The sequence below is a fragment of the Zalophus californianus genome, chromosome 6 (assembly GCF_009762305.2).
Source record: "Zalophus californianus isolate mZalCal1 chromosome 6, mZalCal1.pri.v2, whole genome shotgun sequence".
Lineage (NCBI taxonomy): Eukaryota > Metazoa > Chordata > Mammalia > Carnivora > Otariidae > Zalophus > Zalophus californianus.
The window spans coordinates 66087560-66112406 of NC_045600.1; the positions used below are offsets into that span (position 1 = coordinate 66087560).

General features: G+C 37.7%; 1 protein-coding gene across 4 annotated transcripts in view; it reads left to right on the forward strand.

The window, feature by feature from the left end:
- The window catches only part of PRKD1 (protein kinase D1), a 319380-nt gene that overhangs the window by 284279 nt on the left and 10254 nt on the right, over window positions 1-24847 (forward strand). For all 4 annotated transcript variants that reach the window (XM_027569854.2, XM_027569852.2, XM_027569853.2 and 1 more), the window contains 3 exons: window positions 9994-10155; window positions 10711-10809; window positions 11729-11996. In XM_027569854.2, the coding sequence (XP_027425655.1) occupies window positions 9994-10155; window positions 10711-10809; window positions 11729-11996 (529 nt within the window). The remainder of the gene's footprint in view (window positions 1-9993; window positions 10156-10710; window positions 10810-11728; window positions 11997-24847) is intronic.

Consider the following 24847-nt stretch of genomic DNA (forward strand, 5'->3'; position numbering starts at 1 on the left):
CATTGTTTCATCATAACAAAGAACGTGGTTGACTCAAAGCCTAGACTCAGGCTAAAACGTACCTTAACATATGCCTGGCCCCTGATAGGCCTTAGTAAATATTTATTGAACAAATAATGTCGCCACACTGAAGAAACCAGGAGAATACAGAATTGCAGAGCATGCCAATAAGATAATAAAGCATTCCTTATCATTTGTCTAAAACCATGGCAATTTGTCTTCATTGAGCAAGATGACATATATATCTTATAAGTAAATGGCTTTGTTCTCTTACTCTAGAAGGATGATCAGGAGGTGGAGAAGAGGTGATCATGATAGAAAACCAGAGAATAATACTGCTAAGTGTGGGTGGGAAAATGAAAAGTTTTGCCAACTGGTGATTTTTAAAAAAAAATCATGAAGGAGTCAATTTTTCTTTCTCTAGAGAAAAGTATGCAAAATTTGACTTGGTTCTTTTAGCGTGTAGGGAGAGGTTTGTTTATGCTTCTGTTGTTTCATCTAATCGGTTTATTATATTTCCTCAAATATTTCTTTGTATTCTATTGCATGAAGAATTTTCATGAAATTGTTTCTTTAGATAAGACATGTTTTGCAGCTCTGAGGTAATCTTGTTATCTTCTGCATGTTCCAAAAAATGAAGCCCATTGATTAGGTATATACATATCTAAAATAGAGCGAGAAAGGAAATAAAAATCTATTATAAGAAAAAGAAAAGGAACTTAGAAATTTTTCCAAATAGATATTCTGTTCAGTAAGAAGTTAGTCATAGTGAAAACTTAGTGTCAAAAAGCCAGATTCCTTGCAAGTCAAAACTGTTCCCTTTTTGGGGGGTGGAGGGTAAATCTTTTTAAACTTTGATTTCCTTATGAGTTGGAATTCATGTGACTTTGTACTTGGTTTGCAAGAATGTTTTGGAGAACTAAATTAAATAATATATTTAAATCAGTGTTTCCCAGCATATTTTTGGAAGAACACTAGTCTTTTGAGTTTCTTCATGGAAGGGGATGGGGTCAAGATTCCCTCATTGAGACAGTTTAGAAAATGCTGTGTATGATATCCAGGTCATCCACGTCTTGGAAGTGAATACAGTCTTTTCACTTACTAAAGCCCCATAATTAAGAACTCGCTTAATTTTGAGAATATGCCAGTTAAACACGTTTTGCCACAGAAAGCTTACACAAGTGTGAAATATCACCATTTGACCTTTTTGCACATAACGTTCTGTCTTCTATTCCTGTCCAGTAGACCCTATATCCTCGCTCCACTTCCCATTATCTGATATATAAGACATCAGAAGGATTATGTATCTGTATAGATCATTTAACACTATAATAGAGTGTTATGCTTTCTGGAGTGCTGGCATCTAAATATAGAAGCCGGGCTACAGTGATATGATTTGTTAAAAATTACACTTTAAATCTAGCACCAAGACTAGATTGGATTTATGCATTCATGTTTCTAGCCAGATAGATTAACAGGAAATAAAAAAGTGTTCCAGATGTGTCTCCATTGCTTTGCATTTGATAGCAAATTGAAAAAAAATCCAGATATTTGAACCATTTTTCAGCTTTTATATACAATAAACATATCTTGATTGACAAATTCCAGTTTTTCTGTTTTAACAACCATACTTTAATTCTTGCCTTTCCCCTAAACACAAACAGTAATAGCATGGAAGAAGGGGGGGTCATATTTTATGGGTGAAATGTTACTAACACTGATTTTTTTTTTAAGGTATTGATCAGTCATTAATTTTCTGTCCTTGAAGTCTTTGTTATTGGCTCTCATATATCAACACCTTTTTACATAGTCAACTTAAAATTCTGGCCTTAGTTAGGGGTCAAGGGGTAGGTACTGGAGTATGTACAAGATCCTTTCTGTTGAGGGTCTGTCCTGAGTTCTCCTGATAGAAACCACTCCCCCTTTACCCAAAAATTACAGTATCAAATTCAACCATATATAAGCATTAATTCCAATGAAAACTCAGTGTATCAGTCCAGATGATAGACTTAGGACATCTGGATTTGGTTTTTTAAATTTTCCATATACCTCTAATTTGAAGGATTCCTGGTGATGGATGGAAAATATCACATATTTCACATACTATTTCTACCTGAGAAGAAGTCAAAAAAAGCTGGAAACAGTATGAGAGAAAATGATGGGAGGGTTTTTAAAGTATTGTTTTATATATATTCCCCCTTAGCTTCTTCTCTTAGAGGGAAAGGGGAGGACTCACATTTATCGTGTGTTTGCAGCAACCCTGGAATCTAAAGCTAGATTGAAGCATTTCCAGAACTGATAAAGAGAAGAATGACTCAGAGATGTGTAGATAGGTTTATGGGTATACATGAATACAAAATCACGCATCGGCCCTCAGTTGATTTTCTTGCTGAGCAAATATTGAATTGGTCCTTTTTCTTTTTCTTTTCTTTTTATTTCTTGGGCCAGTGTTACCTAATACAATACACAAGACTTAAAGCTATTTAAGATGTTGTGGTGGACTGTTCATTACAAGCTGGCCACCTGCAAGTTGACTGTCTTGAGAGCCAGGCACAATACAGGTATATCTCTTGTTTTTAGCAGTTAATGAAGATGCTGCTTCAGCTTAGGGTTTCTCTCACAAAATTTCAGACTGTATTAAACTAGCATTAATCTGTGCTAACTACTGCTACAACCAAAGTAAATTACATTCCAGTTGTGATGGATGGTATGAGCAGACAATTCTTACCAAAAATTATATGAACATTTCTGAGGTCCGAGAGTCCAGTGGGTTAGTTTGATTGTGGCCCCATTGACCTCACTGTCAGCCAGTGATAGCTATATATAAGAGGATGGATTATTAGAGCTGGTCTTGTGATTGAAGTAATATTGTATGCCTTTATTCCTCTGACAGTGCATGTTAGCTTTATTTTGTTCTAGGTTGTTATCAAGTCCCTTTCTAAAAGTTTGCAGATGAAATTTGCCAAAAATGCTAAAAGATAACTACTTAAAGTAGGACCTCATGTAAACTGTAGACCTTTGGCCAACTGAGCATGAAATGGGCACACATTTACACACAACAACCAGGTGATCTCCATTCCCACCTGAGGCCAGGAGGGCCTTCACCTAGTGTAACACAGCCCTCCCTTGGTTGACCTCAGGGTAGATGCATCTCTGCCATCACTGAGGTCTAAAAACACAGCAAGGGGAAAGATGGGGAAGGACACACTAGGAGGTGCAAGTTTGTGGCAGTTCACACTTAACCCTGTAGCCTCTGTTAGATGAACGGCAAAAGGAAGTTTTCTTTGCTGCCACTTACTGTAAACTTTCAGGTATCAAACTAGAGAGAGAAATGTAACACAGATCTTTTTAAAATGACAGAAAATCTGCCTAATAATATTATCAGTTAACCTTTACTATATACCAGGCATGATTTCAGGTATTTTATACACATTAAATGATTAAGTCCTAGTTACATTTCAGAATTAGACACATTATTCTTATGCCATTTTACATACAAAGAAATGGAAGTCAAGAGCTGGGAAGTGCAGAGCTCCAGTACACTCTGGCAGTCTGTCTCCAGGTACTGTGCTCCTGAAATTATGTTCCACGCCTTGAGACTTTCCTTGTAGTCATGCCCGCTCTGGGCTAAAGCAAAAATGGAGAAAGAGAAGGGAGTCCCAAGGTCTTCTCTACACAAGAAGGCAGAAATACGGTGATCCTTATTCTCTGAATAGCCCATTTTTCATTGCTTTATTTCTCATCCTCAGGACAATAATGAAATCCTAGGAATTAGGTTTTCATACCTCATGTACGGGGGGCGGGTGGCATGGAAGGAAAGGGATAATTTAGAAGGAATATACTGATGGTGGCCTTCAGCGACTGCTGCTTTGCTTCTCTTGCTGATAACCCTTGCTTAGTAGCCTTTGAGAATGAGCTGAAAATATGAATAGCTCCTTATTGAGAACTAGATATAGAATAAATACAAATCACCCAAATAGCAGGAAAATTATGGGTTTCTTCCTACCATAGATGCTGAAGTATTTACCAGGGCAGTGGCCAAAACTTGTATGTTTTGAAGGAATGGTGCCCAGAAACCACTAGGAGGTCTTCGTCATTCCCCTGAGACTTCAGAAAACCATTTTTCAACTCACACTAGTGGCAGCATCTCTGATATTAGTTATCATCAGAATCCTGAGCTTGCTTACTGGCAGGTTCAAGTGAACTTACAATGAAAAATTCATGTACTGTATTCTTATATGAAGAGAAGATACCAGCATACACCATACTCGATGCAAAATGTGCTGACCAAACATGTCGGACATGTGTTATCATCTCTTCAGTAAAATAATTTAAATCCTAAAGAATGTTATCTACATACTAAAAAGTAAGGAGATATAGCAATTCATCTTTCAATCAAATTAACAAATTTGCCTGGGACATTTCATATGTACCAGGCACTAGGCTTATACTGACTAGGAATATAACGGATAAAATATAGGCCTTTATGGAGCTTATAGACTTGTAGATAAGACACACGGGTTCACCAGTAACTGAATATGATATGTTAACTGTTCTGAAAGAGCATTTATCAAGGATTGAGGAAAGAGGGTGGAGAGACATCCAAGTCAGACTATGGGAGTCAATGAAAGCTGCCTGACTGCTAAATATTCAGACCAGGCAAAATGGTCTGGTTCAGGCTGAGAGAAAGTATGTATGAAAGTGTAGAAAGGAGAGAAAGAGCGATACTTGTTCTGAAAATAGTTTACTATGGCTAGAGAGAAGGGTAGATATGTAGGAGAAGAAGAAAAGATGGGGAAATATTGGGGTGGGGGGAGGATAAGTAGTTGATGGTGAAGGGTCCTGTGTGCCACGCTAACAGGGTACATCTCCTCCTCAAGCTAGTGGTGATTCCCGTATGAACTGGAAGTAAGATGGAATGATCAGAATCACAGTGGCGGCCCTTTGAGGAGTGGGCTGGAGGAGAGCAAAACCTAAGAGGAGATCACTTGGGAGGCTGTGGCCCATCCCTAGGAAAGAAATAAGGTTCAAACCAAGGCATTGATGGTTGAGGATGAAGGTGAGGCATCAGTGTGAGAGAAATTAAGGGGATGAGCTCTAAAATTTTTAGAGACCAACTGGTTGTTAGAAGTGAGAGGGAAGGGAATGTTTAGGATGACTCTCAGGTTTCTGACCTAGATGGCAGGCCATTTACCAAGAGAGGAAACACCACCCGAAGAGTAAGTTTGGATGGAAAGACACTGATCCCATTGTTGGCATCACTCATTTACATGAAAAAAGACACTTGGATATAAGATTCTGGAATTTAGGAGAGATAGCGGAGCTTCCCTTATCAATTTTGGTATTATCTTTGAGTCTTCTTATAATCATCTGCTTTCTACATTGACTTTTGTAGCATCTCTCCAGGAATTGCATGTTATTTCTCCTTTATAAGGCATCAGATGATGGTGATTTCGAGGGCCCTTAAATGAAGTATAAATTGTAAGAGAACGTGATTGGAAAATGGATAAGAAGGTATGCTCTTCTCTCAACCCTGGCAAACGGGCAGTAATGAGGATCAACAAAGCCATTGCCACAGTGCTTTACTCTGAGAAAGGCACCTCATGTCCCCACCAATACCACTGTGTAATGGAATATTCTTCTGTTCTGCATGCCATGTAGAATTTAGACCTTGGACTCATCATTGTTAAGTTTATTTCTTTCAGTCTCATTATGAACCAAATCATTCAGGTGTTTGATAGAAAAGTAGTCAGAAGTCCCCATATTAAGGCTGTATTGCTCCTAAATAACCTGTTAAAAAGATATGTTGATTCTAATTCTCCTCTTTCCTAGCTCTCATATGTTTGAGTATAATAATCCTGAAGGCAGAATGAAGGGGAAAACATGACACCTTTAACTTATCACAGCTAAATATATGGAATAAATACTCGACTTCAGAGTTGAGTATTAAAACAAAGCAACACTATTAGAATTAAGGAATACAGGTACTAATGAAATATTGCTTAACATGAATCCAAAAAATATAAAATAGAATGTATGCATTCACTAAAAATGTGAATTAGTTAACTCCTTATTTCTTTTTTTTCAGATAAAATATTGTAACCTTTATAAAAGCTTTTGCTTTTAGTGACTAGTTTCCATTAATTACATAAGGATTTTCTAGGCAACTTGAATCAGGAAAATTTTTGTCTTGATCTCCAAATGGTATTTCCTCCAGACTTCAGAATAATTTATATTCACCCCATGGATATGTCATCAATCTGTGAAGTGTGAATGGACACTATTCTTTCTTGTACTTGACCAAATGTTTCATTTCCTGAAAATTAAGTTGCTTAAATGCAACGAACAGATGGCCAGAGAGTCCAGGAGTAGATTACTCTGCCATGAAATTTATTATCTGAGTTCCTGAGGCAGGCCTGAGAAGTTAGCACAATTCCTTCTGAACACTAGTGTGCCATAGTGTTGTGGTCATCAAGCCACTTTTCAGTTAATTCAGTTACTTTGGACATTAGAAGGAAAAGTTGAAAAGGTATTTCATATTTTATATAGAAGAGTAAAATTGTGAACAAGTCACATGGACTGCTTGGGTTGAAGCTTATCTTAAAGTTACCCTTAAGGAATTAAAAAGGTAATATGAATTATAATAGAAAATAAGGCCTTGAATTTTTTTTTATTTCCAGTCTCCAAATATTATCTTCTCTAGGGTAAAGAAGTATTCATCAGTATAGTATGGAGAATATGGATAAATAAGGCATGATTCTTTCTATTCTCTTTTCTTTTGTTACTGTCAAATACAAAAACAAGTTTGGTCATTTGGGTCAATGCAAAAAATATAGCTCATGAGTAAGCATCTGTGATGGCCTTGTCTCAACTACACATGATAAACTTTAAAAATGTTAACTTCTTATATATCAGCTCTGCAGGAAAAAAAAAGTCATTTTTCTCTTGGAAAAATTTTTCAACTACCACTCAATGTATTCTTTAGCAAACCTAGAAAGCATAAAGGTTTTTATAAAAGAGCAAGGGCCACGTGCAACAAACATATTAGTCTAAACTTTTCTAAAACATCTTTTTACCAGTTGTGAATACATGACTTTTAGTTCAGTGCTTTTACTGAATTTTTTATAAATCTATATACCTAACTATATTCAAAGTCCCTTATTAAAATAGCAAACTTTCCCCTTATCCTTTCATAAAGATGTTAGTAGGGGGACATTTTAGAGTGCTTCAGAGTTTACAGTGAACATGGCACAAGATAGTTGACAGTGAATAATCTCATTAATCTGTTCCATACTTTTGGCCTTGAACATTCTGGGAATACACCAAATAGATAAACCCATTTAAGTCCTCGCCTCTATATAGGGGCTCCTTAAGTCATGTTGTAGAATAGGGAATAGGAAAAAAGAAATACTGACACAGGACGTTAGTACTTTTAAGACTTCCCTCACGTAGAGGAATGCCAGTAGAAGCACATGAGAATCAACATTACATATATATTTGGATTAATTTAGGTAGGAGAGCTTCCTGGCCATCTCCTAAGTCCCTCTTCTTCCCCACCCTTCATAGCCCAAGACAGGGTGCAGAAGCAGCACCACTTCTGTTCTCCCCTGCACTTCCTGAGCCTCCTTTTCATTGATCTTCTTCACACTCCAGTTTTTCCTGGGTCTACACGGGAGACCCCTTGCCTTGCTACCTTCTTTTGCCTATCTCCTGCTTTCTATTCATTGTTCCTGCTCCCCACTCAGTCAATAAGGCCTTGGTCATTTAAGAAAGCCAAACTCAGGGCACCTGGGTGGCTCAGTCGGTTAAGTGTCTGACTTCCGCTCAAGTCATGATCTCGGGATCCTTGGATCGAGCCCCATGTCAGGCTCCCAGCTCAGCGGGAAGTCTGCTTCTGCCTCTCCCTCTGCCTCTCCCCCTGCTTGTGCTCTCTCTGTCTCTCTCTCTCTCAAATGAATAAATAAAATATTAAAAAAAGAAAGAAAGAAAGCCAAATCTCCAGAACACTGCTTAAATGCTTAAAGTTAGAGTAAATAGAAAAAAGAATCAGTTCAGAAGATACTCAAAGAGGAAGGTACACTTAGCACATTTCACAGTGGACTTGTCGCAGGAGAATCATAACTCAGGCAGGACTCTCATTTCATTCTTAAATCCTTTCCTGTCATCATTGATTTAAAAGAGGACAGCTGAAATGCCTGGGTACCCCAGGGGCTGGTGGTCTTTCTACTCGGTGTGGCTCCTGGATCCGGGAAGGGGATTCAAGACCATGTGACAGCCTGGGCACGGGTTCAGGTATGAGCAGTGCTATTACTGGTACTCCATACTGCATATCAAACGGACTCACAGAGTCCTTCATTAGCATCTCCCACCTAATGATCTGGCAGCCCCACGGTGGTCAAAGCCCAGCAGCTGTCCGGTCTTATTTGTCATCCAGTCAGGACAAATAAAGTAGTAGTTTTGTTCATCTCACTCTCTCTCCATGTGCTTCAGCTCTGAAGCTAGAGGCTTAGTTTATCCCAAAGTAGCCAGTTTTGACCAGTTAACAGTGTGACAGTTTCAAGAACAGTGACTCCAGCCCTCTGGAAGTGAAAGGCTTTGGGGTAGAGGTGTAGACATCTGCTCAGACCACATTCAGAAACTTGCTCTTCCCTGACCACATTAACGGTACAGGATCGGGCACCAAGGCACCAAAATCAAAAAGACCCGTCAGGTGTCTGACGCAGAGATCAACATGGCCCAAGTATGGGCAGGGCGTCCTGAGAGACGTGTTATCATCACGGGAGCTTTTGCCAGGCTCCGTATCCAGTTCACGCCAGACTCTCCTTGTCCGTGGGCAGAGGGAGGACGACAACCATTCAGAATCACCTGCGATCCCTTCTGCTGCTCACCAGCCAGTATCCATCTGTGAGGTCTAAATAGCGAGCCGTCTCAGGTTTCAAGAAGTTTGTGAAAATTTCATTTTATGTGTACTTTTATCCCTGAAGGAGAATTTTTTTTTTCTAAAACCGTTTATTTATTTATTTATTTATTTTGGTCTGTTCAGCTGTTAGTACATTTTAGTTAGTCCCTGATTTTTTCTTTAGGTAGTTGTGTTCATGATGATTTTTTTTTTCTGTTTCTCACTGAAATGTAAGTGGATGTATAATAGTTCTTTTAATGTTAGGATTTTTTGTTGTTGTGCCCAGAAGAAAAATAAAATAAAGGTCAGATGATTGAAGGCTTTGTTGTTGACCCCACAGCAACATTCAGGCTGAAGCATCCTCACAAGGGTCCATGTAATGTTAAGAGTCATTTTACTTGACATATGTGACAATTAACATGTCAAGCCAAATGCATCCTCTCATTAGCCATTGCTTTATTGTGGAAATATTTATTGAGTGCTTGAGAACCACGCAGGACTACCACGTGGCATGGGGTACTGAAAAAACATGGGCTCAATAATTTTTTTATTTTTTTTGGCTATTTTCCTGGCAATCTTCATTCTGTGTAGGAGCGTTGGTAACAACTACTGCAGCTTCTCATAGCAGAGCAATTCCGAAAGGTTTTGACTCATGTGCTTCCTCAGTGCCATCCAATGCGCTGCAAGTACAGATTTCATCTTGTCTACATTAACTTTCTATCAAGTGTGTGGAGATGGCCTAGTATGCTTATTTAGGGTGGTATGCTTAATATTGGAGATGATCCTGAGAAATTACAGATTTCTCAATATGGCATTCTAATTAAAACCTAATTAGCAATTCACTGTGCTGGAACTTAGGTTTTTCAGCATGGAAAAAAATAATTTCACTCTGCATAGAAAGTAAAGATATATTTTTTGGAGACATTGTAATTTCAAAAATATAAGGCAGCACATGTGGAATTTAAGAAATGTTAAAAATCTGAAGTGTGGGTTTCTCCATAGCTTTAAGGTTGAACAGTTTTATATAATCAGCCAGCTTGCCAAACAGTATCAAAAAACTCATTTTCTTCAAGTGCTTTATTTATCTTTAATAGAACCTTCATCACCCTGGTGTTGTAAATTTGGAGTGTATGTTTGAGACGCCTGAAAGAGTGTTTGTTGTTATGGAAAAACTCCATGGAGACATGCTGGAGATGATCTTGTCAAGTGAAAAGGGCAGGTTGCCAGAGCACATAACGAAGTTTTTAATTACTCAGGTAAGAAATCAATTAGAGACAGAAAAAAAAAAAAGATAATGTTCAATATCAAATGTTATCACTGTTTTACTGCAGCTTCCTAGCCTTGTTTAGTCCCTGAGTCCCAAGTCTGACTTACACTCGGAAAGGTGGTGAGGGCGTGTTGTATTATTTCGTTTCTATCTGTGGTCTCCAGAGTCCAGCATACCAAGTGAGTCATGCGTTTGTGGGCCCATGTATTAAAACTACTCATGAAACTTTCAGTTGCGCGGTGACTGAGTCCTGGTTCTTTGAAACTATTCAAGAATGGGTCTCCCTGGAAGATATTACTGACATCTGTTATCTACACCTGTCTTGGTTGCTGTATCAATACCATAATATGCTACTCTTTCTGCTGACATTTCCTTAGAAACCTGCCCTGTGAATTGAGCTCATTTCAGTGTCTTGGTGTAAAGAGGCTTAACTGTTCATTGTGGGTTTTCTCGTGGCCCTTCCAATTTATGTCCCAGTAGAAGACATTTTGAAATAAACTCATAGACCAAAATAAGATTATTTTGCTGATTTTCTTCTCTCTAGATCCTTGTGGCTTTGCGGCATCTTCACTTTAAAAATATCGTTCACTGTGACCTCAAACCAGAAAACGTGTTGCTGGCATCGGCAGATCCTTTCCCCCAGGCAAGTATAAAAGCCTCTCTCAGCAAAACCAGCTGATGGCAGCCGGCTCCCCTGCAGGATTTTTTCCTCAAAAGCTTTATTTGTTTCACGTTTTACCTGTTCGTTTTCATCCATTTGTCTCCTTCTTCGATCTTGGGGACTGCAGCTTTGTTACTCTGGCTTCTCAGTTCAGCCTGCCGGAGAGCAACACGTGCAGAACCTTTTCATTGTGCTTGTTCAGCTGCTAGGGTAGGCAGAGCCTGGGACACTGGCGGCCCCAGGCAGTACTGAAAGCACTGGCCAGGGAGGGAGGAGAACAATGAAGAGTCCCAGGGAAGGTGAAGGTCAATGTTGTTCTGAGGGGCAAGGGCAAACGTTTCTGCTTTTCCTCAACTCAGAGGATGGAAAACTACTGCACGTCTCCCCAGGGAATCTGCCATCCGAAGTGAACTAAGGCAGCTGTCCGCCTTGCTTCCCTGACCTCTTCAGGTCCTGTCTAGGTTCCCAAGCAGAGTTGATTTTGAGGATCATCGTAGGTAATATGACAGGTCTCTATGCTGATCCCTCAAACTTTACTTATAAGCCCTTGCGTTCGGTCTGTCACTTCCAGATTTGCATGAGGTTTTTCTGCCTTGTAAAAGAGTATTGCCCACTTCTGAGTATACATATTTTCACATTTATCTCTCAGTTTTGTGTTGGGGGGAAGGCAGGATGAATGTTTAGATGATTTTTTCAGGAATGAAAATATACTTTTGTACCAGTACTTCACCACTGTCTTCAAATATATAAAATGGAAAATAGCTATTACTTCTATAATGCACAAGAAATCTATACAATATATGTGAAGTATTCTAATTGTTGTTGACAGACCTGGGCTAAGACACACACAGACACACCATTTGTGACCTTACCATTTCTGCAAACCATTTATTACCAACAGGTGAAACTTTGTGACTTTGGTTTTGCCCGGATCATTGGAGAAAAGTCTTTCCGGAGGTCAGTGGTGGGCACCCCAGCTTACCTGGCTCCTGAGGTCTTAAGGAACAAGGGCTATAACCGCTCTCTAGACATGTGGTCTGTTGGAGTCATCATCTATGTAAGCCTAAGTGGTACGTTTCCGTTCAATGAAGATGAAGACATACATGACCAAATCCAGAATGCAGCTTTCATGTATCCACCAAATCCCTGGAAGGAAATCTCTCACGAAGGTACTATCTCCCACTCAAAAGTGATAATGGCTTAATGCTTAAATGTTATACTATTAATTCAATTGTGAATTATTAAATTGATAAATGTTCATTGCAAATTGTCCACTGGAGTAGGGGCACAAGTTGTTAAGGTGGATTAGGAAGGAGTAAAGGAAATGGAGACTGAAAGCATCTTCTGATGAAATGTCCATATTTTATAGAGAAATTGAGTGATACATGTTAAGAGACAAATGAAACAAAAATAAATTGTTATTATTTTGGCATATTGCCTTATTTTAAGAGTAATCTTTAACTATATACCTGTTTCTGTATTAAGCACTTTAATCTATTAGGGACACAAGAAGTTTATGATAGTGATATTTTAATTATCATATTATATATTAGTATGCCAGTTCTTTGTGTGCTGATTTCCTTCATGTGACATTAGAATATATATGGTATTTTCTTTAGCGATTTCCCTGATATTGTATTTTTAGGTTGTTCCTATTTGATCCTTATATATAATTTCTATGTGTATCTCTGGTTGATTTCTTTAGGATAGATTGCCTTGGCAGTGCTGCGTTATTTAAAGTTAAATTCTTAAAAAATCTTTCCTTCTTCTTAAAGAGAGAGAAAGAGTTTTAAAAGTGGGAGGGGCAATCAGGGCAGAGAAAAGGGCACACCCAATGCTTCGGAATGAAGAACCCAATGAACGTACTTTGGAGTTTATTTAATTCTCACAACAACCCCATAAGATAAATTTTACTATTACACCTGGATTTCAGGTAAGAGCACTTGAGGCAAAAGAACAGACACCACAGGCCGAAATCACAAACTAGTAAGTGGCAGAGCCAGAATTTATACCCAGGCAGTCTGCGCATACATTCTTTAACCACCACCGGTTAATGACTGGTCCTTCTTTAGTTTTCAGGCCGTGTCTAGTTCTAAGTTCAGATTTTTCGCCACTTAAAAAGGCAGATACAGTCATAGATAAACATCTGTTCAATACCTGTTACTGAATGCGATGATGTAGAAATTGGAAAAGAATGTAGATAAACTGCCTGAGGTAATTAAGTTCTTAGGCTACTGTTGGTATTAAATGGCAAGAGCTATCCATTATCAGGGCTTTGAGTTACTATTAGCGACAACTTTTAACATCCTCTAATTAGTTGTAAATCATAGCTGGAGGGATATATCTTAAAGGAATCTGTGACCTACAAAAGAACCATCATGTAGCCAAAGCACTAATGAAATATTTAGGATAATTTAACAGAGACAAAAAGCAAAGTATCATTATGTTTCCATTCCAGAATGCAGAAAGGTGGAATTATCAAATAACCTTGTGACCAGTATCCTTGTTAGGAAACACTACCTTTAAATACGGTTAACTGTTATGCTTGATACCTACAGCCCAGAAATCCAATAAAATGACTTGATGTTGTTACCACAGTGCAAATCTGGAATACCTCTGAAGCCAGTCACATTTTCTTGTTCTGTAGGAATAGGACACTGGGAAAATAGCCTCCACATTTTAAAATCTTTTTCTTGGAGTAGTGGAATAAATGATGCCCCCTCTCTGGTACCATGGAAATGTGCTGGCCTAACTGTGTTGATACAGCCTACTGAGGCCGGAATCGAACAGTTACAGGCTGTGAATGTTTAATTATCACTGATAGTAGAGACCAGAAACCTAAATATTAATGCCTCAAGGAACTGTTATGGGGAAACCCCATATGTATGTGTGCACAAAATTTGCAAAGAAAGAGATGTAGCATTTCAGAAAGAGAATTACATGGAAAATTTAAAAAGGCATTTATATTTGACCAAGAAGTACATATTTTACTTGCTGTATGTATTTCTAAGTGCTAAAAATTTCCTACCACGCAGACAAAGTGAAGTGGAGGCCAGCTCAGATAGACCCTCACTTTTCTAAATGACTCAGGTATCAGTTTGGAATTAACTGGCCTCTCTCCTCAGTATCTTCTTCTGACTCCTCCTTGCCTTTGAAGCACAAGAGTGGTTCCTGGCTGCCAATTGAGGCTCTGGATGGCAAATGAGTTACCTAGCTGCTGGTGTATGAACAGAACTAATAGTCGAATATAAAAAAGTTAGTTAAAGATGTCATAATATTAGCTGAAGTGTTACAGAAGTAGTTACTGGCCTGGAGTCTATCCCACTATCTTGTTGAGAACAAATAATTCCCTCATGAAAAGTAATAACAGGCTGGTACGATATAATTTTAATCACATAGGAGCTGATAAATACACAAGCAAGCTAGTATTGGTAAAGGATGGTCACAACTGATATTAGTGAATTTTTAGTCTCAGTATACTTTAAACCACACCAGACCACCATCTGGATACAAGGAAATAAAAATCTAAGCACCTCAGTGACTCTAAAATCAAAGGTAAGGAACAATAGTCAAGCAGTTGGATTTATCATCCTATCTGCCATTCTCATTAGCCATCACTTAACCTTCTTTGAGCTTTGGTTCCTGCCTATATAATGAGGTTGTAACAGAGACTGAATGAAATAAAGGATGTGAAAAGCATCTACAAAGGCAGGTGTGGGGTGAACCAAGGATTTTGATTTAGGGGGAGGCTAGAACACTAAGCTCCAAGCAATTGCTCTGGCGGGTAACCAAGAATTGATTGTATAATTTTAGAAATTATATGCAAACTGATGTGCATGTTTCCCAAGGATTCTTCAGACATATTTGTTAGTTGTATTTTTTTTTCTTGGCATGAAAATGCAAAAGAAAAAAGAAAGTTGTAAGGTCCTTGTAGCATACATAGATGGGTCAGAATGAAAAAATTCTTGGGTCATGCATTTTTTTCTGTTAGTGTAGAAATGTACCTGATATAATATACTACTATATATTGGAGTGCTGGAGTTATCATTGTGCCATTTGAACCTCACAACAATCCTCCAATATGTAACTTGTTTTAGTCTCTGTAATAGACAGAAACCAGAAAGGTTAAGTGCCTTGCCTAAAGTCACACAGTGGCAGGACTTGGATTTGAAATTATTTGCCTCCATTCTCTATATCGTACATTGTTGTACATGGAAGGGTGCTCCTTTCTTATGGATTGATGTTTAGGACCCTATAGAGAATATTTTAAACTCATTCATTATTTTTGCTATGATAATAGAATAAGCCGAGTACTAGCATTCTGGAGATGTGCTTACCAATAATTTAACAGTGAATTAATTAATCAGGACTCTTGTATGCAAATAATAGAAACCTATAACTAACTTAAGCAGAAGATAATTTATTGACTCACACAACTGGGAAGTCGAAAAGGTGAACCTCGTCTCTTTGGATCCGGCAGTTCAAGTGTCCTATTTCTCCATCTCTCATCATCTCCACTTTACTTTATGAAGGCTTCCTTCTCAGGTGGACTCTTCATGTGATGCCAAGTGATCCCCGGCAGCCCCAGGCTTTACATGCTATACTCATTGTACATGATCTCAGAGTGGAAGAATAATTATCTCTCAGTAGCCATAGAGTCTCTGAAAGGGGCACTGATTGGCTCTGCTTAAATCCTGTAATACCCTGGGAACAATCCCATTGTCACCGCAGGAGCGTGGCTTTGATTGGCCATATGGATGATGGAGAGCCTCTCCAGTTTGGAGAGAGTAAGCTCCTGCAGGGAAAGGATAGTAGGCTAAAAACAAACACAAAAGCATTAACAGATGTCCATTATAAAAATAGATTTTTTTTTTGTGAATAAAGGTATGATTTGAAAAATGAGAAAAAATGTGAGGAAAACTTACCTCACTAAATGTTACAGGTAAGAGGGAGATAGTAAAATTAAACTTTCAAAGAAAAAAATAATAGTAGCTAACACATCTATAACATTTGCATTATAGCCAAGCACCTTACATATATGAACTCATTTAATCATCCCCAACCTTTGAGTAGATACTATAATTGTTTCCATTGAGAGATGAAGTGGTGTAGACACAGAGGGTTAAGTGATTTGCCTGAGTGGGGCCAGGGTGCAAATCCTGTCAGCTGGCTCCAAGGTAGATGCTCTTATCTACTACAATTACAGCCTCTTGATTATCCTTCTAATGGATTTTGCCATGCTGTCACATTAAATTTTAATATGCTTTCACCAGCTTAGAGCTACAGTAGCAACACAATTTTCAATAATGTCTTAAAATACAGGGAAACAAGATCATGTTGTGATAATGACCTGAGTTGAGAGCTCTTCCACTTAGTGTAATGTTGACCCCATCCAAGTTACTTACTCTCTTAGGTCTCAGTTTTCTTGTCTGAAATATGGTGACAGTAATTCCTAATTCACTGAGTTATATTAAGTATTAAATGAAATTATACTGCAAAATGCATAGCACAGTGATTGACATAGAGTACCTTAAATATATGAACACTTTCTGTTTTCCAGTCACTTTACATGATCTATGTATCTGTCTTTGTATGTGTATTTAGTTATACCCACACATGTATGTAATTATATAGTTATATATGTAACTAAACATATATTTAATTATAGTTATATATAGTTATATATATAACCAAATACACACATTATAAATACAGTTATACAAATATAACTAAATAAGAATGCATGTATACAATAAAACCCTCCAGAATGAATCATATGATTACAAATAATTGCACAAGAGAAGACTTGAGGTAATCATGAGATGGGAGTTTGAGAACATTACAGTTCATTCTAAGCCAGTGTTGTGTATTCGTTTAATTTCCTCTTGTTTCATTTCATCATTGTGACTACTGGATGGGCATTTGACATCATCCAGTTTATCCATTATTACCCATCAGTGATTACACATGGCCTCACTCCCACCTCTAGCTTTATCACATGCTGAGTTCAGTTTGGCCCTCAACACATCCATCCTACGACCTTTCTCAGTTCCTTGAAAGGACTCGTGTACCTGTTTTAAAATATATACTTGATTAGGCAAATTTACTTTATCTTATAGAAAGAGCAGCCCATTTTCACTTAAACATTTTTTAGATAATCAGATGAAACTAAGGAAAATGATGCCTTACTTGATCATGTGTCAATGTGCCCTTCCTTTCATTGCATTTGTAGCAATTCCAAAAGAACAAGAGGTAGACCAGGCTATTCTCCATGTTTGGCACATCTGGTAAAATAATAAGGGTAAATCTCGGATGGACATTGCCAAAACATCAGAAAATTGCAAACAAGACTCTGTCTATGACTTAAGAAGTAGATACCAGGGGTATAAGTCTTAGAAATGGGAAATGGAAAAACTAGCTAATAGAACACAGGAATATTTGCAAGGCAAGGGATTTCTAATAATTTTGCCGAAGAACCTTCTTGATTATGGCTCATTTTAAACAACCTGCCATAGTCTAGCTCTAAGTCTGTAGCTGGCATTTTTTAACTTTGGAATGCCACCCTTTCATCAGAGGAGGTAGTTAAAAATGGAGATTCCCAGGCTCCCCCCATAAGCTGCAATCCTGCCCTGAGAATGTAAAAAGTCCACGGATCACACTTCCAAAAACGCTGCTCCAGAGCCCTGATCCTCTGAAAGACCTGACAGCTGAACAGTGTTCTAAATTTTTTTTTTCTAAAAAACTTTTTAAATAGATTCCCGGAATTTAAATTTCAATAAACTATAAAACTCCTCTCTAATTCCCAACCTCTTTTTGCATTCACATTTTCTTTATCAGATATTTAATATCAGGACATGTAATTTGTTCCAAATGTTAAATGTATTTCAATATACATTGTCATGAAAGTAGTAAGAATAGAAAAAAACTTCTTGACCAGTTCCTTTTGTAAAGAATAAAAAAGAAAACATATAAACTCCAGGAAATACAGAAAGTTGTATAATAAAACTATATACAATACATAATAAACTAACATATGTGCCATGATTTTGAGCAATTAAAGGAATGTGGGAAAAGAGAATCCTTTTAACACATGAAAATTCTCCTTTGAATGGACATAGGTTTGGAAATTTTATATTATAGGTTATAGGGTATAGGGGGCAGGGGTTATAATCTTATAGTTCATAATAGTTACATATAAGTTATTCCACATATTAATTTAAAATTTTAGGTAACCTTTAGACCAAGCATGTCTGATTTCATTATACTTATGCAAAAGAATGTAAATAATGAAACATCGACAATCCTGAGAAGGAGGAGAACAGAGAAGAGGTAAAGAGAACTCTAAGAGCCATAGCTTTCACAGAGTTCATATAAGATTCTGCCTAGGTGAACGGACTGAGTCATACAAATTTACCTGTATATGATTTAATATATAATTTGAATCTTAAGAGTTAATACTTGTGAATAAATATTACATATATGTATTGTATAGATATCTCATATTGTGTGCCAGGCACTGTTCTAAATTACAAAGGTGGCCAGTACATTAACTTAGGATAATCTCATTACTTGGGGGAAGGAGGACAATAAGGTCAAGAAAAACAAAATGATTCATTGTCCTTAATGGAAAGGAATCTGTTTGTTTTGTTTTCTTTTTTAAGGTGATTCTTCTCAAACTCTGTGATAAAGGGCCAGTTTTATTTTATCTTAATTTCCAAACATATGGACCAGTACTTTGTAAAATAAAATAAATGTGACAGCAGTATCATATTGCTATAAAAGTTTCCAAAGACTTAGTCTTACTTTCTATACTTATCTCATCGTAGACCAATAAACAGTTCACAGATTGGCACTGATCCATGGACCTCCTCTGAGTAGCACTGATTTAAATCAGAAGAAATTTTTTAAGTAGTTAAAAGAGGTAATCTCTGGAGAGTGGGTCTCATAATGAGATGTGAGGTTTTTATTTTTCATTTTGAACTCCTTTTACTGATTAATTTAGATCTTTTACCAAGTGCATGCAATACTTTATTACAAAATAATCAAAGTGGGGCGCCTGGGTGGCTCGGTCAGTTAAGCGTCCGCCTCTTGATCTCAGCTCAGGTCTTGATCTCAGGGTCGTGGGTTCAAATGCTATGTTGGGCTCCATACTGGGCATGGAGCCTACTTAAAAAATATATAAAAATGAACAAAAGTGTGTGGGGGGAAAGAAGGCTCTAGAAATAAATGGAGTACAACTTTTTATATAATTCTGTGCCTGATATAAAAATGTCTAAAATTTTAAATACACAAACAATATATGTAATATTTTATATATAAGTATCATTCACCGAAAAGTGAGGGTTATGTTTCCTTTTCCTTAACACCAGCCCTTGCATTGTGACTGGGCAGATGAAGAAGACATAACCTTCACTCTCTAAACCTGTGTCCACACAAAGGAGAATTTTCAAGTGTGAAAGTCAAACAGATTCTCTTTTCCTATATTCTTTCAGTTGCTCAGAATCATAACATACATCGTAAATGATTCTTTCTTATGTATGGCTTTAGTAGGCAGCTTTTGTTTTCCCAAGAGTTTACTCTTAGAGGAAGAAGGGAAGTGACATAGATAACCGAGTGATGTGGATTGTATAGCTGGTAAACTGAGATATCATATTTGTTCCAGCGCAAGTCATCTCACCAGAACGATGACAAACCTGCAGCAATGGGAAAGCATTTATTAGAGTAAAAAGTACATTTCCATCATCAAATTGAATCGATGTGTTCAATTAGAGACACACAGTAAATCTGAGGAAGGTTAGTAATAGACTGTGAAGATCACCAGAGAAATTACTATTTTTTTTTCTTCTGAGTTTTGATATTCCTTTATGTGCCATTAGGGAGGCAAGCAGGCAGTAATCAACACAGAGGCAACCTTGGAAATTGTCTCACAACGAGTCCCCAACCCCCGCAGACAGAGATCATGTTCTGTATTCACAGGTGAAGTCTGAAGAAGCACCTACTCTCAAATCACCTGCTGTGTTGTTACTGCTCAGCTTCAGAGTCACATGGTTAGTTGGTATTATCAAGAATTAAGAGCTGACATGAAGCTTTCACATTCCACATGTAAGGGGGGGGGACCCCTTGCATGAATCCTATAGCTTGTCTTCAGTTCAGAATGATCAAATCATGATGATGCCCCAGTGACATAGGTTTTTTCCACTTGTGTACTCGATTAGCCTCAATGTTAGTATTTCTGTCTCCTCCTTTCCCTGATAAGCATAGCTGTAATTTATTCTTCCAGTGAGTCTCAGTCCTGTGGTGAGATTTATGCACAGTGTAGAATATATGGCATCTCGAGTCATGGACTAGCTATCATAATATACCACTAAATTTATCAAAGCATCTCAATTTTACTTTAAAAGCAATTTTTACCATTCACTGTGGTTAATTCAAATAAAATTGGTCACAAGTGTGTTTTTCCCCCAGAAATTGAAGATGAAAAATACAGCCAGTACAAACACAAAGCAAAGCTAAATAAAAGCCTAGCAGCAAGAATACCACATGGTATGTTTTCAAAATGAACAGTGTTCCAGAACACTAAACACTTAAGTTGGAAGTAGCACTTTACCATGAAAAGGAACCAGCTGTAGGTCCCTCTTCCACTACATATTGTTCAAAACAAAAAATAACCCCGTTGAAAATAAGCCTCGGATAGATGAGACCCAGAAATCCAATGGTGTAAGAAACAAAAGAAAGACAATTGTCATTTTAATAATTAAACTCTGTTTGTAACAGTTTATGAGGATTGCAGATCCAGCAAGCCTGCTGAATATTAATGAATAGATTGATTTGTCAACATATTAGCACCACTGTCAGACATATCAGCATGGAGGAGATGTGAGGGGACTAGCTGGTGAACTGCTTCAAAATGCTTGACTGAGTCCCAGGAAATTCTATCACGATTGGTAAACTAAAGTGAATTATGTGGATTCGAACTTCCACGGGGGTTTAATAAGCCCCACTTGAAATTCTGGAGTTACTTACGTTTACTTTTTTTTAAGCCATGCACTTCATTCAATAATAAGGAACTTTAAAATCGTGAACAGTGATTTTCTTTTTAATCTAATAGAGTGAATTCTTTATTATGTATGTATGTGTACGTATACATGTATTTCAAAATCCAAATGAGATAATATTTGAAAAGATGTAACACCAGGAAAGGAATTGTTTATTCTGATAGCAAGTAAGATAAAACGAATAGAATTTTCTCTAAAATATGGTAATTAGTAGAAACTGCTGAGAAGTTTTAGCAAGAATATTGGCATTAAAAAAAAGAATATTGACATTATAGGTGCTCAAAAATTGGCTGTTTGTTTGTCCCCCCAAAGTGAAGTGTTTCCTGTATATCTCAATTATAAAATTAAAATTTCACTTATGAATGTGTATCATAGTTGAGTTGAAGTATGACATCTGAAATGTCAGGGTAGAAGAACGGTAAAGTTTTAAGTATTCTGAGTTTGCTTTCTTCTATAATGACAACACAGAATACTTCAAAATACAGCATCTTAAAAATCTTACTTAACCCCTCTACTGCTCTGTAGTTCAAGATATTGAGTAATTATCCAGAACATTCTTAAATTGCTTCAGTGATAGAAAATACAGAGTTTCATGAGGAGCCCCGTTTCTTCTGAATTTGACCCTTGCACAATGAGCAAAAATATCTCAGTGTTTATATCCACTGTTAGAACAAGCCGGCTCCTTTTTCCAAATAGAGGCTCATCTCAGAGGTTTGAAAGCAGCCATCATGTCACCCCTAAGCTTCGCTTCTCTCCTCTCCTCTCCTCTCCGGCAGTCAGCTTTTCCTTCACAGCCTCTTGTTCACTCTGGTCCAAACACTCTCATCTTCGTTTATGTTCTTTGGAAATCGAACCCCGAAACTGTTCTCACTTGGGTTCCATGAGTCAAGTGTAAAGTGATGCCACCACTTCCTCATGGTAAAGAACACATTTCTTTTAGCATGACATGAAATCACAGTTGAGTTGGGAACAGTAAGTAAACAAGTGTTGAGTTTACTGTGGATTTAGAATCCTGAATTCTTTCTCCAAATGTTGTTGATAAGCCAGGTTTTCCAATTCTGTACTTAGACTTTTCCTTGGTCTAAGGGGGGGTGGGGAAGTGGGACCTAAAAAGAGGACTTCATTTCATTTGCCCCTGTTAAATGTTATCTTATTAGTACGGCCCATAGCTGCAGATACAGTTACTTTGGAACTTGTTTGTGTAATCCAGTTTGCTTGCTCTTCCTGTTGACATCCTCTGAATCCTAAAACCCTTCTGTGTCTTCATTGCAGAATACTGAGCCAGATAGGGCTGAGGACAGATAACTTTCTCTATGTTTACATCCATCCATTCAGGGGCCCGTTAGGTGATATTAACCAATTATTAACTCCTGTAAATGTTCTCATACCTCTAGTTCCTTGCTACTCAAAATGTGGTCTAAGGCTCTTCCTGGGATCCACGAAACAAGAGATTCTGAGGTCTTACCCCAGATCTGCCAAATCAGAATCCTCAGTGTAGGATCCCTGGATTATTCATATGCACGTAAAAGTCTGAGAAGCACGGCTTGGCAGAGTTGTTCTCAATGCTGGCTGCACATACTAGCAAACACTTGGGGTACTTCTCAAAATACTGATACCTGGAAGCCCCTCCCTAAAGATTTTCACTTGAAACTGTGGCTTGAGTATTAGCATTTTTTAAAAACCAGAAACACAGAAGCCTCTCCAAAGGATTTTAATGTGCAGTGAAAAAGGAAAAAAAAATCCACCTGAATATCATTAGGATCATGTAGTAAATGTATTTTGATTTCTACCTTAAATTTTGAACCAATTTGGCATCAGTTTGGGGGCTGCTGTAGGCAGTTTTTTAACAACTCATGATTTCCAAGATTGTGTTCCTAGTCTTCAAGAGGAAATGAAATTGTAAAGGAAAGGTGTAACCATTGGTAGAGTAACTTTCTACAGAGGAAAGAACTGGAAAAGGAAAGATACCGACTTGAGTCTCAAAAGGTCCTGCACTTGACTGGATTGCGGTCATTGACTCTGAACAAGGAAGAGCATGATTTCTAGTGGCCTTGTTTGCCACCAGCCTCTGGTTTCAGCCCAGGAGGAGTGTCCCTGTTAGTGTTGCCGGGCAACAGCTTGCTGGGTTGAGAGCTGGAATGTGAAGGGTTGCAAAATGATTTTTAAAATAAACATACAACTTACCATCAGCATGAAGCAAACCAAGAGAAGTACTGAGCACTACACTGTGACAGGCAGTGAGGCAGAATCGAAAGGGAAAAAAGAAAATACCTCCTTGAAGGCAAGGAGCTCAGTGGTTTGACAGATGATGGCTCCATCACTAGAATAATAGTTCCGATCTGGTTTCCTGTTTGAAAATTTGTACCTGACTAATTTGTGGGTGGACAGAAGACAGTGTGGGAAAAATGTTGAAAAGATACTATTTCTGGAAAAAAGAGGTCAGCCCATGGGATTCACAGGTAATTTCTCTTCTGTAAAATCAACATTGCAAAATAACATGATCTCTATTTCAGGTATTCTCAGCATTATTTTGATCTTCTGATAGAAGTCACCAATCCTGTGATCTATTACATTTTATGGAGTTGTGATGTCTTTCCATCTAGGAATATGTTTAGCCAAAATAATACAAACCATATGCACATAATGTGGATATTAAAACTTAGAGCTGAGAAAGTGGCCATTTAAATTTCTAATTAATGTATTCAATCTACCAAATGCCATTTAGCACGCATTCTTCTAATGTGCTGAGTGATGCATTTTATTTTAAATATTTATGAAACTTATGTGCAAAAATCAGTACATAATCTGTGTGACCTTAAAGGAGTTAAAATCTAGTGGGAAGAACTGGGGGGAAGACATGCATATACTGAGATAATACAAGATGGGAAATGGGAAATGACTGAGGTTTGACGCACGGGACCTATTATATATTCAAATATGTCCAGTTCTATTCATTTGGTAAAATTTTCTCCAGGTTTTGGATGTCCTTCAGTTTAGCCATAGTAATGGCATATGCAAATGTACCAATCTACATAGAGAGAACCTATTTTTTTTTTTAAGAGAGGGAGAGAGGTCAGCAAAGGGGGAGTTGCAGAGGGAGAGGGAGAGAGAGAATCTTAAGCAGGTTCCACACGCAGCACGGAGCCCAACCTGGGGTTCATCTCACAACGCTGAGATCATGACCTGAGCCAAAATCCGAAGTCGGACACTCAATCGACTGACCCACCCAGGCGCCCCACACAGAACTTATTCTGTCCATACACATGGTATTTGCTTTGAAATACAGAATGACTGCAATATAGTCTCTACAATTTCAAAGGTAATTTTGAATTTTGATGCCAGAAAAAATGGAATCCATACAATTAGCACTCTGATGGGACTTTCTTTTCTTATTAAAACAAAGCCCTTCAGCACCTGCATATACAATTTAGTTTTGGTTTTGTTCCGATATATACCTGTACACCTGGCAGACAGGCTACCCAGTACTTGAGCTATCCTAACATCTGCTAAAGTTCCATTCCAGCAAAAGAGAACATCTGATTCAATTTTCTCTTTGCTTTCCTGACATTTTAGACTCTCAGCTGATGGGGCAATGAGAGAAATTGCTATACAGGAAGTTAGGGGGAAAGTAACCACGTTAGCCAAGAATTTATTGTGGCAAAAAAGAAACATCAGGCTTCAAAAAACAGATTTTCTTTTCTCTTATTCTCTAACTTATAGGAACGTCAGTGTGAATCCATGGCTAGAGACATTTTAGAAGGCACAAAGCTCTTTTGCTCATGAAGGATAAGGGATTCTTTAAAAATGAAAATTTGAACCATACAATTGCTTAAAATTTTCCAATAACAAAGAAAAGGGAAAGACTTTCCACATTGCCTCTGTGGCAGAATCATTGGCACGAAGGTCAAGAAAGAATTCTTGAAATGTTTGATGGTGCAACTTCATAAGTTTATTTAAGTAGCACA